This window comes from Sus scrofa, chromosome 8, assembly GCF_000003025.6.
Source record: "Sus scrofa isolate TJ Tabasco breed Duroc chromosome 8, Sscrofa11.1, whole genome shotgun sequence".
In the NCBI taxonomy this organism is placed as follows: Eukaryota; Metazoa; Chordata; class Mammalia; order Artiodactyla; family Suidae; genus Sus; species Sus scrofa.
In genome coordinates this window covers 36,874,845-36,902,458 of record NC_010450.4, presented here as the reverse complement: position 1 = coordinate 36,902,458, position 27,614 = coordinate 36,874,845, and the positions used below count along the sequence as shown (strand labels likewise).

The 27,614-nt window shown below is 38.0% G+C and overlaps 1 protein-coding gene across 3 annotated transcripts in view; it reads left to right on the top strand.

The window, feature by feature from the left end:
• GABRA4 (gamma-aminobutyric acid type A receptor alpha4 subunit) overlaps positions 1-26,810 on the top strand; it is a 67,368-nt gene extending 40,558 nt beyond the window's left edge. Inside the window, exon 9 of one of the 3 annotated variants that reach the window (XM_021101169.1) lies at positions 23,888-26,810. In XM_021101169.1, the coding sequence (XP_020956828.1) occupies positions 23,888-24,418 (531 nt within the window). In that variant the 3' untranslated portion in view covers positions 24,419-26,810. Of the gene's footprint in view, positions 1-142; positions 6,814-23,887 lie in introns of those variants that run through there. The other 2 variants (XM_003356906.4, XM_021101170.1) reach the window with 2 other exon arrangements.

The following is a 27,614-nucleotide window of genomic DNA, read 5'->3' as shown; positions in this document are numbered from 1 at the left end:
GCTAAGTCCAGTCAGCTTAATGTGGATACGGAGGGTGACTTGAAAGTAAAAAATTGTCCCATGAAAATATCAGAGAAAGGGAGGAGGTATGGAAGAAGAAGGTCCCCCACCACTTAGCACATCTACACTTTTTCTTTGGCAGGTTGTTGATATTTGAGAATGAACATTTGCAAAGAGGACCCAGCAAAAGGTGGTGAGAACACTGTATCCAAAGAGCAGAAAGGCAACTTTTCAAAACAAAATGAATATAATACATCTGGGATTAGTCTATTGAACAGATTTTTTTTTAAAGAAAGCATTTTGAAGAATTCAAACTATAACTCCATTGCTTAACACAGAGCCTGGCACCCAGGAAATGCCCATCCAGTATTTGTTGACTGAGTCAAAGAATGAAAGAATGAATGTGATGTGGTCTCTTGCACAATATTACTACTACTAATAGTGACAGGGAAGAGAAGTCCTAGATGACAACAATAGCAGAGGGAATTCCCATAATCCCATTCCAGCATTGCTTTTTTGTATTTGAAGCCCATGCACACACCCAAACCTTTGGGATTACTGAAGGAAATCTGGATAATACAGTCCTTGACCTGAAATTACCTGGTTTCTTCAGAATTCTTCCCAAGGGAGGAGCACCTATCTCTGCCCTTTCACTGTCTGTGCTTTTGACTCTTGGTTTTATGGTTTGGGTTATTTCTGTATCTTACATAGATGGACTACTACATGGGAGATAAGAGTCATGCCCAACTCTGCTCTTTACACCTAGAAAACAAGGAAATGGTCTCTGGGTGCACTTGAAAAAAGGGATCCATTCAATACTCTTCTGAACACTGGTTTGAAAGGAGAAGCCCTGGGAAGGGCATCCTTCTTGGAAGGTGAAAAAAGGAGGCCTCCATGGAGCTTGCAAGGTGCTTCCCTGGAAAGTGAGCAAGTGCTGGAAAATGTATAATAACTTGCTGCTCTTGCAGAGCAGATCCTTGACTAAAGACGTGTGGACAAGCAGTGATGAGTGGACAACTGGGCACTTGACCTTCACTGGCTGCCCCTTCCATGAAGAAAGGAGGAGCCTGGGATTTGTTTTGAGAAAACCCAGGTTTTATTTGGTTGAGGCTTATAAAAATACTGTTATTTTTCTGGTTACAAACAATTTTTAGGAAATCACAATGGCCTTTTGAAGTGAAGACGAGGCCAAGATCTGACTTATCATTTCCTTTATTAGCTGCCTCCTTTTGACAACAAAACAGGGAATTAGTAAGAAATTGTGCTAGTGATTATAGTGATTAGCATGTTTACTTATTTTTATTTTTTTAAGATTTTTATTTTTTCTATTATAGTTGATTTACGCTGTTCTCTCAATTTCTGCTCTACAGCAAAGGGATCTGGTCATACATATGTATACATTCTTCTTCTCACCCTGTGATTATCATTTTTAACATTTATTAGTTTATTTGTCTTCAAGACAGATATGGAGTTTGGAGCTGAGAATATCCCAGCCTGGGAGTTGTACTCCTGTGCCTGGGGCTGATGGGGGCATATTCTCTGTGCCAGTTTCATTGGTTTGTTTATTTGATTCTGACTTGAAGCCACTGAGGCTTGTACAGATGAGGAGCTTCAACAGGCACTTTCCCTGTGCTGAGCTCACTCTTGCTGCTTCTGCAAGCAAGAAACCCACTTTGCTACAGCCTGAGCTGATCCTGAAAATGTGAACATGCTTTCTGCTTAATGTTTGCCAACGGGCTGATCTAAAAATGGCAGCAAGGAGGTTACCTATTATCCACAGAACAAGAATGCATTTCAGGACTGAAATAGATTGTGGTCAATGGAGACTTGATCTGCTGACAGAAAGTCATATTAGTATCCCTGAGCAATTCATAAAAATAGAAGGAGATTTTAGAGGGAGAATCCTGTTGGTTTTTTAATTAAAAAAAAAAAAGACTCTCTCCTTTAGTAGCTTTCAACATTCAAGTTCTTTTCTCTTATTTTCCCCCAGTCTTTCTTTATTGAATTGCATTCGTCTCTCAAAATTCCATAAACCATTCATTTTGACACTTTTGCAAAGGGTTTGTACCATTGCCAAATTTATTTTATCAAATTCATTACTACATATACTTTAAAAGAAGTGTATTGAAACATCCAGTTGTATAGACTTTGGGAAGATTTAAAAATCATTTTTTTCAGGAAATATGCAGGTTTTTTTTTCTATGTGATCTTCAGTTGGAAATTTTTATTATTTTTTTCAATTAATATATCAAGTATAGGTTGACTTTGCCACTGCCTGAAACTACCCCAGTATATGCCTATTTCTTTGTGACCTACCAGTAAGTATTTGTTCTGGACAAAAGTATCACAGCTTGACCAAGAGAGTGGATAGTTACCTTAATGATGGAGAAAATGTAAAAAATCAGTCTTCCTCTAGCACTGAAAATTTGCTTATGTATTTCAGTAAAATGTCTCCTAGAAGTCTAGAAATATGTGACTAGAAATAGCACTTTAGAAATACATGACTGTAATAGACACATTAAAATGGAGTTAAAGGTTAAAATGACAATTCATAGGGGATTTCAGAGTTTCATGAAACAATTGGAGTTAATTACTGGTTACAGTTAACTTCCTGGTTACTATCCAGGCATTCTGTAGCCATTAAGTGGAACTAGCCACTCACAGTATTAGAAATCACAGTGTTATAAAGCGTCCAAGTTCTAAGACACATAACAATGAAGAAAACAGAGAAGTAAAAAGGATCTCAAATCTTCATAGTTTGTGTAAGGTGAAGGCTAATTGTTCTATAATATAAAAAAGTTAGATACTGTTACTTTATCAGGAATTTTATCAGACGTTCTTCCTCTTTTGAAAAAAAACTTTACAGAAAGATGTAAAATTTGGAGCTGAAATATGTAGGGTGAAATCAGAAATAGAAAGAAGTATTGAATATCCTTTCTTCCATGTCACTTGCTGGGCACTGCTTTGTGCATTACCTGAGCATTTCAATTTTTGAGGGTTTTTTTTTTTTTTTTTCTGTGAAGCACTAATTTGAGGAAATCCTAGTTTCATCCTATGTGTTGGCTTGAATGAAAGTAGATGTTGGGCTTGTTCTGGGAAGAGAGAGGTAGAAATAACAGTGTCACGTTCTGGAGAGAACACTTCTGTGTTTGGGATTCTGGGATTCTGCCTGATAGACTTGATTTTGCACTGAGTAGTATAACCTGATTCGTTGTAGAGCTGTTCATCTCAGCAAGAATGACATTAGATATATGTTTATTCCAGGCCAATCTGCCAGCACAGTAGAGTGAGCACCATCATACATCTCAGCAAGGCAAGCAATGAGATGACTGCAATTGCTGTTGTTTCTTCACAAGCTCACCATAAAATGCTTCCCCAGCTTGAATACTTGCGGAGTCTGATGATTGTCTTTACTCCTTTATTGTCTTTGTGGTGTTCTTTCTTTGTATTGCATCATCAATATCCTATTTTCTTTCTGAGGTTCTCTTTGTTTATGATAATAGTTGGGTATATTTTCAAAGGATAAACATGTGTGATTACTTTAGTGGTTAAAGGACACATTGGATATTGATTTGAGGTCAGATGGCTGTTTCAGATCTGTTGGATGTGTGTTCGTGGCCCAAGCCTGGCTAGGTTCACTACTAGACCAGTTTAACAAGTACTAAGAAGGTAAAGACATTAGCCAGAAGTCACCTGATCTATTGATGATAGATTAAGATGGCAAGAACGTATGTCCAAGTGGACTTTGTTACCCCTGGTAACAACAATTCATTTGATTCATGTAGGAAACTCCCATTTGCCCAAGGACCAAAAGAACCAAAACCCTACATAGGTAAAAGCAGTTTTTGATAATACTGTATAGTTAGTGCTAACATGTATGATTATGCCACAATACAGTTTTAGTGGAAAGTTAGTGTTTATGATATCTGAATGTTTTGAAAATTGGCAATGCATGAGTAAAAAGGGACTTTCTGTTAAGGACAAAAAATTAATCAGAAACTCATTCCAAAGCTTAATTTCAGTGTTCAATTTTTTTCACAATTCATCAAGCTGACAGTAAAAGTTGCTCCATTGCTCTTTTTGACTGATCATTGTAACTGTTCCCTTCTAATTATTCCGCCAAGCAGACCAAAAAGAGCCTGTGAAGCCTGGCTCCCAGGGTTTTTGAGGCATCAATGAATATGGCAAAAATTGTGTTGTGCCAGAAAACATTTTTGAAGATGGCTGCAATAAGAACTCTTGCCACTGGCCATCCATCCCACGTGCATTTCTCACAATGTGTGGTGGACAAATGTTCCTTCACGCTTGAACCTGGGTGGACCTGTGACCACAGGAGAAGTGTTGCTTTATGACTGTGAGGCTGCATCTCTTAAAATTGCTTTCTTGGACTCAGCCACCATACTGTAAGGAAGCCCACGGTGCATAGAGAGACCACAGGAGGGTATGCTGGCTGACAGTCCCAGCATCAGTGGCAGGTATGTGAGTGAGATGCCTCCAGTACCAGCTGCTTTGACTGAAACCATGTGAGGGATGCTGAATGAATGAGATCTGCCTAGCTGAGTCCAGCTAACCTCCAAACCCATAAAGGAAGGTGTTAACCTGATTGCTGTTGCTTAAAGCCATGATCCTTTGGGGTGATTTATTATGCAGCACTAGGTAGCTGGAACATACGTGCTTTTAAGTCTGACATGCTCAAGTTAAAATATTGACTCTACCCACCACTAGTGGAATGATGTCAGCCAAGATTTCAAATTTCTCTAATTCTCTTTGTTCATCTTACAGATGTTTAATCTGGAATACTGCAGGTGCTCAATAAATATAAGTTTCTCCATTTTGTCCCTGCCTCCCATCCTCCCCTCCTCCCTTCTTTCTTTCCTTCCTTCACTCCTTCCATCTTGCCTTTCTTGCATGCTTTCTCCTTCCCTTTCTTTCCTCCCATGTAAATTCAACACAGTACAGCTGCTTTTGCGGTAGGCCATTTTAAACTGGAATAAACTGGAATATATTAGTGCCAGGTGTGGATTTAATTGGACCCTTACTTAAAAACGCAAGCAGACAGAATTCAGGATGCTTTATTTTCCGGTGAAAACTGCTGAATCACTGGTTCCAAAATGGGCACGAAATACGCCCAGACCCTCCACAGACAGTGTGTGTGGTGCAATTGAGTGCCTTGGGGGAGTAGGGTAAACACATTTTTTAAAAAAGGCGTGTTTCCATCAGTCCACAGTGAACGTTATCTGAATTCAGTTTAGGCGAAGAATAATCTTCAAAAGCTAGATAAAGGAAATGAAGGCATGAGCAACATGTTATTTGTAGGAATGACATACATTATCTCCTTGGCAACTGCAGGGTGGCATGCAATTTGGCAATCTGTGTTGTGTCATCTCGGATGCCTGGAAGTCACTGTTTCCTATGGAAACAAAAGAAGGAACAACATGAGAAAAAGAGTTCTGATTTTTGTACGCTGGGAAAGTATTTTAAAACCCAGGGACCAGCAGGCTTCCACAGCATCGCTAGAACTCGAAATGGCATTAAATTTTCATTTATTAATTCCACCATGCTTTCGAATATGGATGAGATCCAAATTTTCTTTGGCCCTGCTGAGCTTTTTATTCATTCTTTGGGTTCACATGGTGATCCAGACTTTGTGTAGAGCTTTCAATGCCGTGGTGTGTAGTAGGTCTTTCATAAACATGAGGGTCTCAGCATACACGCATTCATTTATTCATTCAACAAATACTTGTTGTCTAATTTGTGCCAGGCATTGTGCTAAGTATTGAGGCTGTGTAGATTGCTTGCTTTACATTTTACCATCATCCTGTTATATCCAGGGGATATTGTGGTGTTTCTTTATTTGAAGTAAATCAATAAGTTAAAAAGCATTCATTTAGCTCCAACCTGGAAAGCCTATTATAGAGGAGCTAAGAGATGTCAAAAGTGAAGCATACAGCTACGCAATACTAGATGGCATAGAATAGTTCTCATCATGGCTTTTCTTTGGTCAGTGATTTCAGTGAAATTCCCTCGGTATAGTCACCTTGTTTTCATCACCAGTTTCCAAGTGAATGGCTCCAAAATATTTATGATAGTGACTCACACTCAATATAACGTCTTTCGAGAGGTAATTTGATGAAATCGAATGTCTTAAATGAAGGACATTCCGATTGCAATGTAGCTAGAGTCTAAAAGTTTCCACTTGGATGAAAGTCAAAGAAGTATCCAACATTATAGAATGCTACAAAGGCAGCCTACACCTTTGCAGTGGAACTGAGTGATCATAGCAGGAGAATGATCAAAAGCATTAAAGCATGGCAGTAGTGTTGCCAGGATCACCAATGGGCTCCTGAGAATTCTGGCACAGTCATGCTGGAGACAAGGTCTTGAGATTCACTGAGAGACCACCGTTCAAGTAGTCAGTTCTTTCCAAGGATGATCTTGCCTTTTATGAATCTGTTTGGTGTTTCCAAAGCATTGCCTTACTCTGCTTATTCTATATCCATTTCCAGCCCCATCATGGCAGAAAGTGAGGCTAAGATGTTCATCCACATCTCGAGACCTATTAAGAATGACCTTGGAGGGAGTTCCTGTCGTGGTGCAGTGGTTAACGAATCCGACTAGGAACCATGAGGTTGCGGGTTCGGTCCCTGCCCTTGCTCAGTGGGTTAACGATCCAGCGTTGCCGTGAGCTGTGGTGTAGGTTGCAGACGCGGCTCGGATCCCGCGTTGCTGTGGCTCTGGTGTAGGCTGGTGGCTACAGCTCCGATTCGACCCCTAGCCTGGGAACCTCCATATGCCGAGGGAGCGGCCCAAGAAATAGCAAAAAGACAAAAAAAAAAAAAAAAAAAAAAAGAATGACCGTGGGGGCAGACAAGCTAATGGCCACAGAAGAGCCTCACAAAGAAAGCCTGTCAGGCTGACAATTCTCAGTAGTGACTTCAGGTGTTCTTCTAGCTGTATGGCTAATTTTGTAATTCCAGTATTAAAATTAACAACCAGATTTCATTTCCTGGATTTTTTTTCCCTGCTAGGGTATTATTTTACTATGTCCTCTCTAAGAGCAATATTTTAGCTTAGAATTTTCTTGGGTTTGTGGATATATTCATGGAAGATTTAAATAGCATTGCAGCTGTACAGAAAAGCTGTTCTCGTGTGTGCTTTGAAAATCAGCTTTTCAATAACTGATAGCTTTAGAACTGTGATTGAGAGGAAAAATCCAGTCCTTGTTAAACAAGCTATTTCAGCCGCTGGCTCCATGTTTCAAGCAGTCTGAAGACAGAGAGGCACATATGTCTCATCACTTTGCTCCTGGAGAGGCAGGTGGGTACCCATAGCCTTCAGGTTGTAGCAGAGGCCAAGGGGAAGGTGAGGTTTGACCCAGGAGGTGACTGTCTTCTCTCATTCTGTCTTACTTTTAAACAGGCAAATGTATGACATGAGAGAGGAAAGGCATTTAATTCTGGTTATCAGTTAATATTCCGGGATTGACTCATTAAACAGTCCATTAACTACTGTAGTGGCCCAGGAAGTACAATCTGGATGGAGTAAATGACAGTCATCTGGTTTTCAAGTGGATTTAAATGGGCTGCTTTTGGCTATATCGCTTTGCCAACTACTTATCTCTTGAGACACATTGTGTGAGATGCCTTTCTGCTGTTTTGAGTGTCCAGGAGGGAATGGTTTTGTTGTTGATTGATTTCAATACCATTCACACATCCCGCATTTATTATTTATTCATTTGACTTATTTTTATTGAATACTTCTTAGTGCTTGGTCCTGTGCTAGTCGGTGGGGAGAGGAAGAGAGGAAGACAGGGTTGCAGCCCTAAAGAAATTCACAGCACACAGCCAACATGCTGCATGCCAGGCCAGGAAGAAGCATAGGATGCTACAGGATGATGTCACAGTACTGCTTGGCAGCTCTGTTTGGGGGGGGAGATTCTGATAAGGCTGTAGGGGGAGTGTGGCAGGTGAAACTCAGAGGAAGTGATGGCTAAGTGTTATCACAGAAAGCATGGAAAAGAGGCAATGAAGATGGAAGAAAGGCAGTGAGAAGAGGATGTGCCAAGACCCAGAAACAAGACAATGTAGCTCATCCTTGTAGAACTAAATGAAGACATGCTGGCTAGAATCCAGGTGTTTTAATTGGGTTTCCTCAAAGTAGACTCTGTGGCAAGGATTTGTGTGCAAGCAATTTATACTTGAGGTGCTCCCAACAAGCACTGTGAGGAAAGTGAGATGGAAAGGAAGACGATCCAATAAAGGCTGACTAATGAGCAGATTTACCACTATGTTCTCATCCTGCCAGAGACTTTCCCAGAATATGTGTGAAACACACCTCAGAGCTGTCCTGTTGGGTGGCAGCGAAGCTGAGGTGCCTACTTATCAACTCATCTCTTGTTGATTATGTTTATTTAGGGGATGTGAACTTACTTCTACTTCTGGTCAAACCCTCTTCCCACTCCGGACAAGCTCCTATAGACAGAGAAACCCCTTAGGCAGAGAAGGGTAGTGAGTCATCAGCCTGTCTGGAGTGATGTCTGAGGAAACCAAATGAGTACAGACCCGGCACCCACAGCATATGCTTCACTAGCCTATCTGCTGTGGTTAAGAGGAGGGTTTGAGAATCAAGGGGAAAATATAGCTAGACTGGGAGGCAGAGCCTGACAAATAAATAGACACACAGTAAATATTCGATGACTAATCAAATGAATTAATATGTGAATGCCTGGATGAATCAATTAAAAGATTGGTATGCCCCTCGTACATGTCTTGCTGGATATATAGGTCTTCAGATTGGAGAAAAATTTGGGAAGTAGACATTGATTTTATGATACTGATTTTATGATATTGATATAAAGATGGTAATTCAAGCCGCTGGACAGGTTAATGTACCTGAAGATTGAGAAAACTGAGATGTCTGAGGGTTGGACCCCAGGGAAGGGAACATTTTAGGATTGGGCAGAGGAAGGGCATTCCATACAGGACTGAGAAAGGTAAGGGGAACATGATTAGATTGTGGAATTTGTAGAACTAATTTAAAGGAGGAAGAAGTAATGAGTAGTGACAGATGCTGCCAGCACAGATGTAAGATACGGATTTTTAAACATGCCTATTGGGGAGTTCCCATCATGGCTCACCTGACTAGTATTCCTGAGGATGCTGCTTCAATCCCTGGCCTTGCTCCATGTGTTAAGGATCTGGTGTTGCCACAAGTGGTGTAGGTTGCAATGTGGCTCGGATCTGGCATTTCTGTGGCTGTGGCATAGGCCAGAAGCTGCAGGTCTGATTCAACCCCTAGCCTGGAAACTTCCATATGCCGCAGGTGAGGCCCTAAAAAGAACAACAAAAAAAGAATTCTTAAAAAAAAAAAAAGTGCCTGTGGGTTAATCTACAAAGAGTTTCAAAGGAAAGATGGGAAGGGAAATAACATCACAGTGGATTGAAGAAGAAACAGGTGAAAAAACGGCAGACAGATGTTCCCTATCTGGCAGTAAAAGAAAGGGTAGTAGCTGGAGGCAGGTCAAAAGTTAAGGAGTTGTGGGAATTTATATTTCCATTTATTTCTTTGTAGTATGTGAGAAATTTTCATATGTTGTACGTTGAGAAAGTGAAAATATTTTTTAAATTATTATTAGTATTAATTAGAACAATATCCACAGGATTGTTGATTTTATGTGCTCTTCAAACAGCCATCAGCCCAGAGGAAATCTTTTAAATGGAAACCCTTAAATATCTCTACGATTGGCAGATGGGGCAAACTGGGTAATAGCTGGTTCTTAGCATTGCCCCAAGGGCTGGAGCCGATTATCTGCACCTAGGAATAGGACATAAGCTGAATTTTGAAGACAGAACAAAATGTAGGGTTGCCATATATTTTCAATATTTTCTGAGGTGGATAGTTACCGTATTCATTAAACATCTCATTCTGTTGAAAAAGAATGTAAGAACAGAGAAATAATAGAAACTTCTATCATAATATTTTGCCTCAGAACTACCTACATTTTTGTTTTAGAGCATGAATAACAATTTCACAATAATATTTAACAAGCATTGATCCCTTACTATGCTCCAGGCAGTGTGTTAAGCACTTTAGGAATACTACTCCGTTCATAATACCAAGTAATTATTCTTTTTATTTTTTTTTATTTTTAATTTTTTTGTCTTTTTTGTCCTTTTTAGGGCCGCACCTGCGGCATATGGAGGTTCCCAGGCTAGGGGTCAAATTGGAGCTTTAGCCACTGGCCTACGCCACAGCCACAGCAATGCCGGATCTGAGCTGCATCTGCAACCTACACCACAGCTCATGGCAATGCTGAATCCTTAACCCACTGAGCAAAGCCAGGGATCGAACCCGCATCCTCATGGTTCCTAGTCAGATTCGTTTCTGCTGTGCCACAACGGGAACTCCCAAGTAATTATTCTTATTATCCTCGTTTTACCCAGGCGAAATACGTAGCATGGAGAGGCTAAATAATTTCCCCAAGGTCACACAGCTAGTATTTAGCAGAATCCAAAACTTGAATCTACCTGATTTTAGAACTTGTGCTTCTGACATCAGCTTTTAGCTGACGTCATACTGCCCATATGAATGATAATGAAGATAGATATTTGGTAGCTTTTGGTTTTAGGATTCATTTTACAGATGTCTATAGATGGCATATTTCCCTTGCTGCTTACCAGATATTTGTGTCTTCTAATTTCTGGCCTGCTTGGCTTAAGAGGTTAGGTTGGTGGTATGCATTAATGTGCTGATGAGCCATTTGCCATAAATTGCAACTCAGCTAACTGGTTTAATTCCTGCTTAATTTGCAATCTGCCTTTAGTGAAGTGCAAAATTGGCTTTCTTGTCATAAAGCGGTAGCACATGCGGAATAGTCTAATACCTTATTTTTGAGCTCCAGTAAGATTATCTAGGCTCAGAGAAAGTTTTTAAATTTTCACTTTGGATGAACAGCTGTTTCGGCATGAGAGCCTCGTTAAATGTCAGATGGCTTTGCTAATGCCTCATTGGAAACTATAGCTGTTAGCAGGGCACTTACTCCTCAGGACACAGTTATTTCCTAGAGAAAATCAAAATGGCTTTGGCTCTTTGCAGGGGTGGGGGGGAGGGGAAAGGGGGAGGGGGAGGCTGGGGGAGGTCTGTTTGACAGCTAATGTCATGGTGAATATGTTTGTTCTGCTGACATTATGTACTGTTTTACTCTAGATAGAGACTTGAATTGTGTTAACAGGATAATGCAACATATGCTTTATGGCCAATTGACTGTGCTTTCATTTGTAAAGATGAGGGAACAGGATTGATTTCTAAAATATAAGAATGTACGTAATGGGTGCTTAATGAGTCCTTTTCTGCTACATACACATGTGTGTGCACAGAAGTAAATGCTATACATAATTTGCCACACGCATTGCTGAACTTCATTAACTTTAATTATTTGTAGATAATTACATATTTGAGGAATCACTTTCATGTCAAAAACTAGAGCTAGTGCCTATGTTGGAATCTTCCCTGGGTTATAATTAAAGTTGAAATTGCAGTGTCCTATGCACCAGGAGGAAGAAATGGTTCAGTTTTACCATATATTTGAATAGTAATTTTGTAAACATCTTCTTGAAAATTCTGTATTCAAACTTAAGGGAAAGTCTGTGGAAGGAAGTTGGAGCATAGCTTCCCTCTTGCAGAAGAACGGCATAAAAATATTTTTATCCTAGAGAAGTTGCAGATTTTGAGTGGTGATGCTGATTCATTTTTCAAACAACTTGAGGAGAAGTTTTCTTCAGTTAAAAAATAAACTTTGCTCATCTGGATTGCAGTGTTGGTTAAGAGAACATTTTCTGTAAAATAAATTGTCTAACTGTGGACCTATTGATAAACATTTATTTAGGCCTGAATGGACAGGCTCTGTGGGATACAAAGTAATATCCATAAGCAGGTTGTGACAGCTCAGCAACAAAAAAGTAGGACAGATATCAGAACAAGAGCGAGAACAATTCATAAAAACTCTACAACAATTTTTATATATATGGGAAAGGAAGGATTAATCAGAGCAAGGTTTTGTGAGAACGTGGATCAAAGAGTAGTAGAGTATTTAGCCTCTAATAGGAACTAAATAAATGTAACTAAAATCCAAATCTGAAAAAAACAAGCTGTTTATAAATGTCACTTAACCTGGCTTGGGTTTTTACCTCTTCCAGGTAAATTATTTTCTGCTTTCTTTCAATCTCATTAATGTAGCTTTTTAACATAGCAAATCACCATATTTGCTGTTTTAAGCACCTTTCTGAAGTGGTTAATACTGTTGGTTTGGGTTCCTGTTGTGGCTCAGTGGTAATGAACCTGCTAGTATCCATGAGGATGAGTGTTCGATCCCTGGCCTTGCTGAGTGTGCTAAGGATCCAGCGTTGCTATGGCTGTGGTCTAGGCCTGTGGCTGCAGTTCTGATTTGACTATGAGCCTGGGAACTTACATATGCTGCAGATGCAGCTCCTCAACCCCAAAAAGCAAAAAACCAAATTGTTGGCTTGAGGTTCAAATCATGACTCTATCCCATTTTCATTGTCTAACCTTAGAAGTACTCAACTTCCCCAAGCTTCAGTGTCCTCACTGGAAAGAGGAGAATTTTAATCCTCTCTTCTGGTGGTTGTAGGAAATATGTGAGGTTATTCGTGAAAACCATTTAGTATAGTTTGGTCCACAGTAAGTGCTCCATACATTGTAGAGATGCTGACAAAGATTCAGAATTTCTGTCTGGCAAGTTCTGGTATCAGACATGAATTATTTAAAGTAGCTCCTGAATGTGAAGCATGGCCTCAATTGTCTATTTCAAAAGAATGTAAGGAAAAGGAAGCGTTTAGAACATCCTTAAGGGATGTTGAATTTTCGTTGACAAGGAAGATTACTGGCCTTCTTTATTATTACACCACTTAGAAATTTTTGACAATCATTCCCCTTCCATCAGGCACCTCGTTCCGTTCCCTCAGTTTTTCTTTCCTCTGATTAAGACTTACCCATCTCCAAAGTTTCGGCTTATATGTCTCTTTCACAAAAAGGCTTTCCCAGCAACCAGGCTACATAATGTACTCCCTGACTTTAAAAATGTTCCATCAGGGAGTTCCTGTCATGGTGCAGTGGTTAACGAATCCGACTAGGAACCATGAGGTTGCGGGTTCGGTCCCTGCCCTTGCTCAGTGGGTTAACGATCCGGTGTTGCCGTGAGCTGTGGTGTAGGTTGCAGATGCAGCTCGGATCCCACGTTGCTGTGGCTCTGGCGTAGGCCAATGGCTACAGCTCTGATTAGACCCCTAGCCTGGGAACCTCCATATGCTGCAGGAGCGGCCCAAAGAAATAGCAAAAAGACAAAAAAAAAAAAAAAAAAAGTTCCATCATAGCATTTATTAATTATTATAACTTTTTAATAATTCTTGGTGGAAGTTGCAAGGCCTGTATTTTTTCACCCCTATCCTCCTAGTGCCTGACAAAGTAACTTGAAAAATTAAGCACTCAGTACCTATTTGATGAGTGAATGAATTAATTGGGTGAATCAATGCCTTTAATAAATCCTTTATTGGAATTCCCCTTGTGGCTCAGTGAAAAAAGGAACCTAACTAGTATCTATGAGGGTGTGGGTTCAATCCCTGGCCTTGCTCAGTGGGTTATGGATCTAGTGTTGCTGTGAGCTGTGGTGTAGGTCACAGATGCGGCTCGGATCTGGCGTTGCTATGGTGTAGGCCGGTAGCTGTGGTTTCAGTTGGTCCCCTCCCTGGAAACTTCCATATGCCATGGGTGCAGCCCTAAAAAGCAAAAAAAAAAAAAAAAAAAAAAAAAAAAAAAAAAAAAAAAGTACATTATTGCTTATGCCCTTAAAAGTGGCTCTTCTCTTGCTCATTTCCATCAAGAGATGAAACATGGGACTTGAGCCTTTTTTCCTAAAAATAAATCTATTAAAGTTATTATAAATGTTTAGATTCAAACATTATCTAATATTCCAAAAAAATTCAGCCTGCTTTAGGTAAAGTTCTTGGCTCATCAAAGGCTTCCTTATGCTGCATTGCTATGATTTTACAAAGCAACTTGGCTGATAATTCTTGAGTGTTGGAATTTTCCCCCCAAGCAGAAGTATACTGAAGATCTGGTCTTGATAAATTATTCCTTTTCAGACAGTGCCCCTGTTGCCTTTGCTGATGCAGATAAAATTATGACTCAGACTGCTTGCTATGCCAGTTTCCTATATGATTGGTAGGAATCTGGATTTTTCTGGATGAGTTTTTATTATAGCACAGTTTCATTATGATCAAATTGTATCAAGTCTATATTAAGAAAAAAAGCATTGTCCAAATGTTTTCTAAGTTCAAATAGAATTTTCTGAATACTTTAAAACTGAAACAAATCATTTCCATAGGATAATGTGGTTGCTTAAAAAATGAATTTGTATGGACACCCAAGTTAGGAATTGAAAAACCCAATAAAATCTTTTGCAATGTTTTATCACATATCTACATTCATTAACCCTATTTGGAGGATTTAAAAAATATTCTTAATGTAAAATGTGAACAAAGGTTAGAAATTGTTGTTAGAGACATTTTCTCAATATTTAAACAAATGAATGCTCTGAAGTCCATAGCACATGGACACACACTCTGAAGGGAGGCAAAAATATTTAGGGAACGATATTAGGTAGTTGAAGAAGGATCTGGAGCTAAGTCCAAATTAGAAGGTTAAATGAAAGTCCTGGTTAACCGAAGTCCTCTGATTTAGATGAAGAAAAGCAGAAGGGAACTAAGAGGTATCCTGGAGGACTCATATCTAGGCAACTTGGACAGTTTAGAAAGATGATGTTGATGCCCCCTGGTGGATTTGGGGGGGGGTGTTTTCATTCATCAAGGACAACTAAAAATATTACAAAGAATCAGTGCTAAATTCCTGTCAAAAGTGTTTTCATTTTTCTGTGTGTCTTGTATCTTCCCTCTACCTAGGATTTGGGGTTATCATGAAAGGAGACTTATTCAGAGGAGAAGAGAGACTCCTCTGCTTGTAGACTAGAAGCAAAGAAAATATTTGAGAACAGAGAGTTGCCAGTTTTGGGGTTTTTTGGTTAAGTTTTTTTTTTTTTTCGTATGAGGAAGTTAACATTTACTATTTTAAAATCTTAAAATATATGGGTTTTAAATTTTACTTTATTAAAGGCAGGTGATTGTCTTAGTCTCCTCAGGCTGCCACAACAAAATAACATGGATTGGAGGGCTTAAAAAAATACAGAAATTTATTTTCTTATAGTTATAACGTCCAGACAACTCAAGATCAAGGTTCTGGCAGGTTTTGTTTCTGGTAAGAGCTCTCTTTCTGTGTCCTCATATGATACAGAGAAAGGTCTGTCTGTTGTCTCTTCCTCTTTTATGAGGACACCAGTTGTATCTGATCAAGGTTCCATTTTTATGATATCATTTCATCACTTTCTTAAAGATCCTATCTCCAGTACAGTACCACGAGGGTTCTGTAAAAACATATCAATTTGGAGGGTATGCACGTCAGTCGGTAGCAATGATTAAAACCTCTTAATATGTCACTCTTACCTTCTTTGACGTTTGTTGCCTAGTCTGGTGTCCTTCATTGTCCCATTCCCTCCTTCCAATTTAAATGTGGAAGAAAGTCCTTTTGACTACTGTAATTGAAATAAGAGATGAAAGAAAAAGAGTAGTACTATAACACCAGGCCAATATATCCACAGATACAATGCTTTTTAATAGTCCATTAGATTTAGAAAGTGGGCCAGACAAACTGGGTTGCCAAAGTTTTAACTGTGAGCCAGTGTTCTGGGTACGTCTTTTCATAGCATCATGAAGTGTGAATATCATCCTGTAGGTTGTGTTACAACAGTTTTTTCCAGTCTTTGCTGTCTCCCTGATTACCAGTGTCCAGGCTTCACTGATAGTTGGAAAGTTCCAGAGAGAGAGAGAGAGAGAGAGCAGTGATCTAATATGTCAATATGAGATGCCCTTTCTATGTGACCTACATATTTTCTGGACATTGAAATACTTGTTAGCTATAGTTTTTTCCTACATGGAACATGACATATGGTTGTGGTAGCTGGTTAGTTGAAAGTTATGTTAGCTGAATGCCAGGTGCAGAAGAACCACTCAGTCAAAGCTAACTGTGATTTCTGCTGTTGCTATGTTTTCCTTGATGTGCTTTGTATATTTGTCTTAATCAGAGGTATAGGATTTACTCTAAGCTTAATTCTTTTTTTTAATTGATTTTCATTTTTTTCCATTATACCTGGTTTACAGTGTTCTAAACCAGCTATAGTGGAAAAAAAATAAAAATTATCATATAAGGTTGATTCTTACTTTTACCACGACTAATATGAATTTTAGTTTTCCTATTGAATTTTGTATTTCCTCGTCCTTATTCTTGTTTTAGCCAGCAACATCCTTTTCATGGCTGACTTCACCACAGACTATCCTTTGCTTCAGTGGTCCTCGGATTGGACCTTTCTGATTATTAGAAATGGTGGCCTTATTTTTAATATAGAAGAACATACTAAAATCTTGTTATCTATATGATTTGTTTATGATGGCTGTAACTTTTTCTTTCAGAGGCAGACTCTTGTTATCTGCTTTGTGGATTATTTCTATATAATATTCATTTGCTGTCTACTGTATACCACATGCTTTACATATATTCTTTCTGCTTTACAAGGAGGTACCATTATTGCTCCTGCTTTAACAAGGACTTTGAGGTTTCAAGAGGTTAAGTAACTTGCCAAATATCTCACAGCTAGTAACTGGCAACTTCAGTATTTAAGTTCAGATCTGTCTGGTTTGGTGGCCCATAATCCTAACTATTTAGCCAATGTTTTCTAATTTCTGGTACCTGATAACTGGCAACAATATAACTAATAAAGAAGACTTTTTCCCTCAAGGGCCTGAGACAGTGTTTTTATCTAGATCCCAGGTGATTCTTATAAGCACTTAGAGTGACTATAATGATACTTTTATCAAGCTCAGTGTTAGCATTTAGAGAAAGTGAAGGGAGTATGTTTCGTCTTCTACCCTCTCCAGGGTTATGCTGGCAGCATTGGTGAATGAAGCTTCTGGAACAATTCCAGGTAGCATTCTGATCAAATCCAAGACTGCTTGATCAAGCTGAGAACTTCCACTCTGACTGGTGAAGTCTCTGACAAAGAAATTTCCTCTCCTAGAGCCATATATTTAATATGCAAAGCCTTGGCAAATAGAAAGGAGTGCTAGAAATCACTTTGTAATAAAACCTACCACAAAAGCTCCTATCTTCAAGAAAGCCCACTATTTTAAACTTTCAACTTCTCAATATGTAAAGACAAAATGAATGAATTCTGTAAGACCTTGTTCTCTGGTAATTCCAAATTGAAGACATAAATTTCTTATCCCAGTGCCTGGTATTGAAAGTAATATTTCTGTAGCTTATGGAAATACAAACATTGAATTAAATGCTAACATTGGGAGGAAATGAAATACAATAAATAGAGAACTCAGTGTTTTCATTTCTACATTTTGTTGTTCAATGTGTGATGGAGTCCCCTGGTAACAATTTATGAAATATTTAGCGTGTTTATTTGTAGGGTATGTTTTCCATTTCTATGCAGTAGCATTTTTTAAAAACACTACTGATAGTCCCCAGTAAATCATTACCTTGGGGTTTAGTTTCAACTGCTCTACCACAGTTGTTTATTTCCTTATTAAATAAGATGTGTGGCTAACCCCTGAAGCTCTGTCGGAACGGCCTTAAATAAATGTCTTTGCCTTATTGGATTTTTTTGGAGGGGTGACTCATTGATATTCTACAAGATAAACCTGTTCATTATTAGCCTTGTTTGTTTTTAATTTAGAAGGCTTAAATTACATTTTATTAAACTTCATTAGCTTTTGAAGCAAGCAATATGAAGGTAGCTTGCATTCTGCAAACCTCGTCATAGTCACTTTATCTCTTTGCTGCTAGGGTAATAAGTTGAGATGAATGTTCTTTTTGCAGTGGATAATACTTCCTTAGAAATTGTGTCAGATCACAGTCATGATTGACGAATTGCTTGGATTTGCTCCTGTTTGCCTGTTGCTGCTTTAATTTGTTGGTAATGTTTGAATCTGCCACCTCGCATCTCTATCCCACCAGTTTCCTTGCTTCAGGCTATTGTGACTAATGACAAAATGACTTCAAACTAAATCATTTTTTAAAATTCAAATGAAGCTTAGGTGCTTTTCTTGTTTGTAACCGCTGTGTTTGCTGAATACTGATGGAACCACTCTACAGTCTGTATGAAACATAGCATCACTCTGGCTGACACATTAGTTATTCCAAAACTTGAAGGCTGTGTGAATATTATTCATGGTGAGTCCTGTGCCAGGTAGGTCAGCAGATTTCTCAATCTTTTTATAGTTTGTCATCACGGAAAATAACAACTACTTTTTACATAGTAGACTTTGAGACATCAGTACAAAATAACTTGAGTATCATTTGGCCGCTTGGCAGAGAACAGAGATTTAAGCCTCAAATCAATCAAATTCTGCTTTTCTTTATACAGGTTCTGATCCTTACAGTGCTGAGACTTTTTAGGCATTCGTAGTCAGACTTGGGATGAATCAATATAACTTATATACCCACCTTAGTGCTATCTGCAATATTCTAGAAATATGCCCACAAACTAAGAAATAGTCATCTGAAGGTCAGATAGAAAGTTCCTGACACATTAATTTGAAAAAGAAATCAACTCTGTATTATATCCATTTCAGTGAAATGTATTAAAAAATGAAGTAGGTGCCTGCTGTATGCCTCCAATGATTAATAGATAGATTCATATCCTAGAAGTTCACTAATATGTAAAGTGGAGAATAAAAAGATTTGATCTTTGTTTTCTATGGTAATCCTAGTGGCATAAGTCATGCCACTTCCTGCATCTTCATAAAGTCTCTTGCTTCATTGGTTCTTTATTCCAATCACCTTAGACTTATCCTCTGTCTTTAACTTGGGATCACTGTTTTCTCCAGACATATTCTTCAAGCCTATGCTTATATTTCTTTGATATTTATAACTTATCCAATAGTAGACATTGCCAGAGTATAATTTTTAGACTGTCAAAAACATGTCACGCAAACATGGAATGAACCTGTCAAAAGTTTTGTCTGCCTCATTAATTAAGAAGGGGGCCACATAAAGAGTGAAATTGGCTCAACATCTTTTTTGAGGAATGCCTATAAGTAGCAATTTTTAAAGAAAGAATCCTAGAATAAGACTGCTAGATTAAATACAGTAGTTAATATCTTTCAGGGCAACAAAGCCATAACCTTTGGTTTTCTTTTCTATTGAACAGAAATCTATAAGGTAATACGTAACTTCACAATATTTGGGGTCAAATCCAATATTAAAGACCAAAATCTAACTCAAGTCAGTTCCCTAGAGACTTTATAATCCTTGGGTGGACTTTTTAAACAATGTACCATAACGACATTGAAGGGATACACTGAACTCCTTTCTGCTGTCCTAATCTTGAATCAATTTTTAACAATATACTTGATTATTACAGATACTTGACTGATTCAGATAGGTGGGTTTGTGAAATTCTTTAATGCTTCCTCCGCATTTGTGCATCCAAAAGCTATACAACATGGCAGAACACTCAGTAACTCAGTGTCTGACTTTCATCTACCATCACCTTTCTGCTGTTTTCTTCTTCTACTATAAAATGAAGAACTGGAATAAATTGAGCACTAGAATCTCAGCTAGTTTTAAAATACTGTTATTCTTTTTTTTTTTTTTTTGTCTTTTTGCCATTTCTTGGACCGCTCCCGCGGCATATGGAGGTTCCCAGGCTAGGGGTCTAATCAGAACTGTAGCCACCGGCCTATGCCACAGCCACAGCAACACGGGGGATCCCAGCTGCGTCTGCAACCTACACCACAGCTCACAGCAACGCTGGATCCTTAACCCACTGAGCAAGGCCAGGGATCGAACCCGCAACCTTGTGGTTCCTAGTCGGATTCGTTAACCCCTGAGCCACTATGGGAACTCCAAAATATTGTTATTCTTTAAGAATGGGATTGTAAATGGCAAAATATCTTGGTCCTTTAAAATAAAATGGGGTTAGGCAAGAGAGCCCCCTAATGGTCTTTGATGAATTCTGGGAGGTAGAGCTCTCTAATTATCCCAGAACGGCTGAGAAAATTCTCCTCACAAGAGGTATGGCAATAACTCCAGTTAGGACCCTTGATTTGATTGCTATATACATTATCTGGTGCTACAATAATGCTACATAAACCAACAGCTACAAAGCCTCAGTAGCATACAATAAGCATTTATTTTTATTCTCAAGGCAAAGTCAGCTGGGAAGTTGCAGTGATCTTGATTAGGCTTGGCTGGACAGTTCATCTCTAAGCTGGAACACACACACACACACACACACACACACACACACACACACACACACACACACACACACATGTCTAGTGGTCAGCTAGCTATCTATTGGGTGATCTAGGATGGCCTCTCTAGAATGACTGGCTGTGCTCCCAAGGATCTCTCCAGCTGGCTAGCCTAAGTTTGCTCTTGTGGTGGTGTAGCAGTGTCTGGAGAGGGAATGGAAGCAATCAGGAACTCTTAAAACCAAGACTCAGAAATAACACCACCATCACTTCCACCAAGTACTATTGGACCAAAGAAGGTTGTAAGGAAGCCTGCGGGGAAGTAGAGTTCATCTCCTGATGGGAGGAGGAGGGGAAATCTGCTTTACAAGGCACATTAATAAGGAGAGGGAGGAAAAATTGGTGCCTGTTTATATTTAGTTAACCCTGTTAGAATGTAATTCACAGTTGGGATTTCAGGATGTTTCAAAAGGATTCTGAGCTAAAGGGAAAGAAGTCAGGGTCCTAGAAATTTTCTTGTGCTTCCTCCTGGGATGCAGTTAAGTTACCTAGCGTTAGTTTCATCCTTTAAGGTCCTACTCAACAGGCAGGATTAGAGCAGTCTTGGGGGCTGATTATTCCATATTACTGAGGCAAGGCCCTTCTGAGGACTAAAGCAAATGCTCCATGAGTGTGGAGATTTTCCAGTATGTCTGGTGGGAATGTGCACTTTTCCTGGCTTGGTGTGTGTTGGGTACTGTTTCTTCTAATCCTTTCAGGTAGTTGTTTTTGCCTTGGGTAGTTACTTTACATTCAGAAATGGATCTGTGCTTAGCAAAATTCTCAGGGGGAACTCCAGATTTTTGGAGTTTTCTCCCTCTCCCTCCCTCTCTCTCTCTCTCTCTCTTTTTTTTTTTTTTTTCTTTTTTTTTTTTTTTTTTGTTGTTGTTGTTCTAGCAAAAGCTTCTCTATTACTTTTTCCTGTGAACTTTAGCCACCTTCACTCCCTCAGTCTCAGCTTCATCACCTCAATTTTAGGGAATCGGTCAGATTGTTCCTAGATTCTCCTTTCCTGCACCACAGCATGCAAACTAAGTTTGTTTCCTCTCTCTCAGTGACCGTGCCCTGTATTGTCTAATGCCCAATGTCTTCCAAAACAGTTGTTTTACTAACGTTTTTATTTTTATTTTTGTCATTTTATTGATCGGGAGAGTAATTTAAGCCCCCGTTACTTCAATTTGTGCAGAAATGGAAATCTCCAATTCTTAGAATTTAGTCTGAAGGAGAACGTGAGTGTCTAAAGATTATGGCAACTCAACTTTTGGTGGAGGAAGGCAATATTCTAATATCAGACTATATTTGAAAATATAGATTTCTCTCCTGCTTATCCAATTGGTTCTTTATTACTCCCTCAGTTTCTCTTCTTAGTGTATTTAATTTAACGTATATTTAATATTAATTTGTCTTGCCACCTTATTTGCTTCCTGAGAGTTTACTTTTTGTTTTATTATTGATTGTGTGTGGGCATGTGTATTATCTTCCAAATGACAATGTAAATTACTTCATTGTTGGGGATGCCTTATCCTTCTTTATATTTTTCACCATGTGTACAACATTTTAGAATTGATGCTAATTAATTAATGATTATCCTTCCTTTCTGTAAGGAAGGATTCAAAATCTGAGGATAATTAGGTGGCGTTTACAATGTGCTTTGTAGAGGAAAGTATAGGATAAATTAATGGTACCTTTAGCTTTTGAGTCAGTATCAATTTTGGTTTCACTTGTCTCTACCCAAATTAGGTGCCATATGTTAGACTACAATTTCTCATGACTTCAGCTACAACCTGTTCAGAAGAATGTTCCAGGCTGACATGAAAAATACTCTCTAAACCTTTCAAATCGTGCTTTGACTCTGCATATTATGAGGCTTTTTCTTCTTTCTCAGGGAACGTTAAGCCATAATTCACAAGTATATGAGATATGGATTGAACACTTAACGTACTTGAGAAGTGTAGCAATGAGAAAAGAGTCTGCCTGTAGAATAAAATCTCTCTGTAAAGTGAGCTCACAGTTAACTGTATGCAATATTATCCATAAAATTCCTTGCAGGCTGGGCTTCTTCTAATCACCCACTTGTGAGCTATTCTTTTCTTTTCTTTTTTTCCCTTGCTTTTTAGGGCTGCACCTGCAGTATGTGGAGGGTCCCAGGCTAGAGGTAGAATCGGAGTTGGCTGCGGGCCCACACCACAGCCATAGCAATATCAGACCTGAGCCGTATCTGCAACCTACACCACAGTTCACAGCAACGCTGGATCCTTAACCCACTGAGCGAGGCCAGGGATCCAACCTCCGTCCTCATGGATGCTGGTCAGATTCTTTTCCGCTGAGCCAGGACAGGAACTCTCTGAGCTATTCTTCTTTCTATCTTTTTACTCAACTTCCCCATCTCCTTACCAACCATTTATTTCATAAAATGGTAGGCGATGAGGATAGAAAAAGTAATTACAATATACCCTTAATATAACAGAATAAACATAATTAAGGGGGGAAAACTTTGCCACCCCAAATCATAGTATCTTCTAAAGTCAGATGTGATTATTTATGGACTCATTTAAGCAATTACTTTCATTCATTAGTATGGACAATCTATAGATGGCTATTTATCATATGGTTATTTATCATACTTGTCAAAATATAAGAATAAATTTTAATGTTTGTCATCTGTATTCAAATACGGTCTTGTTCCACCCATAAAATAATTTTATGGAAAATAGTGAATTCCATTTTGCTTTAAACATTCTCTGTTGGTAAATAATTTGAACTCAGATTTTATGCAATGAATTGCGATGCTGTTTATATGTACAATACGTCATTATTTTAAAATAAATTTGCTTTGCATTTGCATTATAAATTGTGGTGAAAAACTAAAAGGCATTAGGATTTCTAGATTTTATAATGATGTCTATGTAAGATTATGAAAATAAATCCCAGAGATTTGGAAATTAAAGCTTTTGGAGTTTCTGTCTTTCTTTTAAGGAATGTCACGCACATACGGATTGCTATTATTGTTTTTATTCTGTGCACACAAATAGATGTAGTTCTTCCTATTTATAAAGCGAACATGTACAAAACTCATTGAAATGTATACAGCATATCATAGAATGTTATTTACAATGAAATTGAACAAAGAAGTTGTGCAGCTATCATCATGAACTCCTAAAGTAAAATCAAGTATAATGCTAGTTTATAGTCCCAGAAGCCTAATCTTCTTCCTATAGGTTTAAATTCTAATTATTTCTAAGATTGCATAACATTTTGAAATAGAAGATTTTTGATTCAGAGTTTCAAATATATGCATGCCCTTTTTTAGTTAGTATTTTAAAGCTTTTATATCAAGCTGAGTGGCTATAGCATAAAGATTTATTTCATGATTTACAAATCAGATGATTTGTAATTATCTGATCCATTTAAATTTTGTATAAATCTACATAACTGATCTAATTTTCAATATACCTTTTCAGAACCCAAATGCCAACCTGAACATGAGAAAAAGAGCAAATGCCTTGGTTCACTCTGAATCTGATGTTGGCAACAGAACTGAGGTGGGAAACCATTCGAGCAAATCTTCCACGGTTGTTCAAGGATCTTCTGAAGCCACACCAGAGTCTTACTTAGCTTCCAGTCCAAACCCATTCAGCCATGCAAATGCAGCTGAAACTATATCTGCCGCAAGAGCAATTCCATCTGCTCCTTCTTCTACTCCTAGTAGAACTGGGTATTTGTCCCAGCAAGTTCCAGTTGGATCTGCTTCTACCCAGCGTGTGTTTGGATCAAGACTGGGGCGAATTAAGACCACAGTTAATAGCATAGGGGCTTCTGGGAGGCTGGCCGCCACGACTCCCTCTGCTCCGCCACCTTCTGGATCTGGCACAAGTAAAATAGACAAATATGCCCGCATTCTCTTTCCAGTAACATTTGGGGCATTTAATATGGTCTATTGGGTTGTTTATTTATCTAAGGATACTATGGAGAAATCAGAAAGTCTAATGTAATTTCGTTGTTATAGTAGTTTGCTAAAAGATGATGAACTTCACGAAGAATGTCTTTTTAAATATTTTTAAAGATAAACAGTTGTTCTTTGCTAAAATAAAAATTCCATGTCATTTTTCCATTTAAAAAATTCAAGCCAGTCATTGGGAGAGTTAATTAATTCCTCAGTGAAGGGAAAGAGAGCCATCTTTCATTTCAGAAAGATGATTTAAATAGAATCAATTCAGCATTCAAATTAGACAGAATACAGACCATCCTGGAAAGCTTGGACAAGAGAAATAGGGCTATTAGAGATCCATGGTGCATATTTATGCATTGAAATTTGACAACAGACTATGACATTTTCTAACACACACTATGAATATCAACCAACCACCCTAAATTTCCCAGTGGCACTGCCCTTAATCAGAATTATTGGATATCATATGCGGTGACCTTTGGAGATCCTCTTAGTGTCTTCAAGAAAAGGACTTTCCCTGTTCAATGAAACAGTTTTGAAAGGAAAATGGAACACAACAAATGCTGACCAATAGAGTGAAATGTCTGCTGCAACAAAGACAGAGACCAGGGAAAATGTGTTCCCTGCCATATGTTGGCCACCAGGACTTAATCGTTGACTTGAAAATTTGTGCTTTGAGCCAAAGTTTAACTTGTATGAATCCCTTTGATAATAGTTTATTCAGTTATGCATTCTTTCAGCATATAGTTATTCAGAGCCTACCATGTTCCAGGCACTATGCGAGACACTGTCTCTCTAGAAAAGCTCTTTCACCTTTACCTGTAATATTACTCAAATAGTAGAACAGTCAATGCATGCGAACAAACCATCACCTAGCAAGGACATTGCATTCTTTCCTGGGGGAGAATTATTTAGAGTCTGATAACATATTCAAAATATTTATTTCTCCCATGTTGATAGAGAATTTCAAGTGTATTGTTCACATAGCCACTTTTAAGATTATTACACGTTAGTGCAACTTCAGCAAGTTGACTTCAAAATATAATGAAAATGTGGTACAGATTGTTCTCTAAGTGAAAAGCACTGTGCACCTCGAAGTAGAAATCTGGGCACTGTAAGACCTTATAGATTACCTGTCTCAAATTTGATCAGAATCACAGAATAGAATTTTATCAAAATCACAGACTCATCAGAATTAGGAATTCAGTAAAAAGTCTCTTAGAGCTTTTCTCAACATAGATCTATATTAGCTGGTGAAATACTAAGCTTCTAGGGAGTTTTTGTGTCCATAGTTTTGTATTTCTGGGCAGTTTTGTGTTTATTCGGGAGAATATTTGTATAGTTTCATAACGAAAGTATTTTAAAATTAAAAGAACAACAAAGGAATTGACTAAAGAAAAAAGAATCATAGCCAAGGGGTAAGATGCTGCTCACTCTGTTATGCAATTTATCAGGATTTTCATGTTCTTATTTTTCTTTTTCATTAGGTAGGCTTAACCACTAAATAGAATTTCTTGCAGCATCCTACGCCACTAAATCTGGGTCTAGTTTTTTGTTCTGCTACTTCCAAAATTTTTCTTCATTACTTATATCTTCCTGATCTGGGTGGTGTGAATGAATATGTTCTGGATGCTTGGGGAACATTATGATAGAAATGGCCACCTTGAAGATCACATCTCTTATTTTTTAGAAAAGAAATTGTATTAATGAATTGGCATTATTTTTTTTTTAGTTCTTTCATTGCCTTGGAATGGTTGTACATGAGACCTGTAAAATATGCAAATGCCAAATATTTATTGTGAGTCGTATCTGAGAATTCCTTCTTGGCTATGTCTCTAGGTATTTCTTAGAATCATCAGTAATTTTAAGGTTGAAGAGTATTTCAGACATTATTCAATCCAAACTCTTCAAAACTTTATGCCAGTAATATGAAGCCCAGTAAAATTTGTATGTATGTGTATATTTAATAAAGAGTACTTATACAAAAAAGCTGATAATAAATTATTTCATGAATGTGAGAAGATTTCTAACCTTGAGGACAATGCTTGAAATTGCGGCCATGAGCTACAATTGTTCATTATTCCAACAAAATGACTTTATTTCTCTATCCCTTTGCTAGTCTGTTGGCCAGTTTTTGAGAAACATTTCATTGTTTTTTTTTTAAAGAAATTCTTCTATAGATTTTTACGGATTTTAAAGGAATGAGAATAAATAACTAGATTTGTAGATACGTGAATTCATAGTTTTGTCCTTACCTTTGTATATGAAGAAGATTGTAAAATAAATCAGGTAGCCAGACAAAGAGAAAGAACAAAATTAATGAAGGATTCTTAATTGGAAGAATAAATTGACCAGAATGTCTAATCATTAATATGAAAAGGAATTATTTCAATTGCATACAGTGTAAGTAATAAAAATACATAGTTTTCCTTTAACTCAATTTGGTCAAATTATTTCAAAGCTAATTTTTTTATTTTGGTCGTCATTTCTATCTTTTCAGTAACTCAGAGCTGCATTAAATGGGACAACTTTTGTGAAGAATCCATCACTTTTCACCTTGAGAAAACATCACAAGAGTCATTAAGAGGCCCCAAAGTCCCTGTGAAGAAGAAGGGGTGAGAACGGTACCTTTGTATGTTTCTACATTTTAATGATGAAATTCAGAATAGTTTCATTCAGTACCAATATCTATATTCTAGCTTTCAACCCCACGTTGGCCACTAACTGCTGAATAATGACTTCAAATTTCCTCCAGGCATGGCTAGGTGTGATAATATATTTACATAATTAATTCACAGTTAAAAATGACTTGCATTGTTGTGTATACAGAGTGTTTGAATAATGTATATTTTAAATTGGACCTCAGAAATCTTGAATTAGAGTCAACAGAGAGTAGAGTCACCCTCTTTTGCAGATGGATACGAATCATAGAAAAGTTAGTGACAAAATTTAAAACACAGAGCTGGAATGAACTCTGAAAGGTCATTTTTAATCATTTTTAAAAAATCAAAATTTCTGCAAAAATCTACGAAGAACAAACTACCAAAATTTAAATAAATATGGGATCGGTATTCATAATTTTTTTCTTACACCAGACTCTAATATTGCTTGGCATGGCACTGGTATAGAGGGTGGAAGATGGCTACACATAATTTTATGACAGTCGATGCAGAGAAAAAAGGGTGATGGCAGAAAAGTCTTCATGGAGATAAGTGAAATTTTGTAGAGTGATTTGGAAT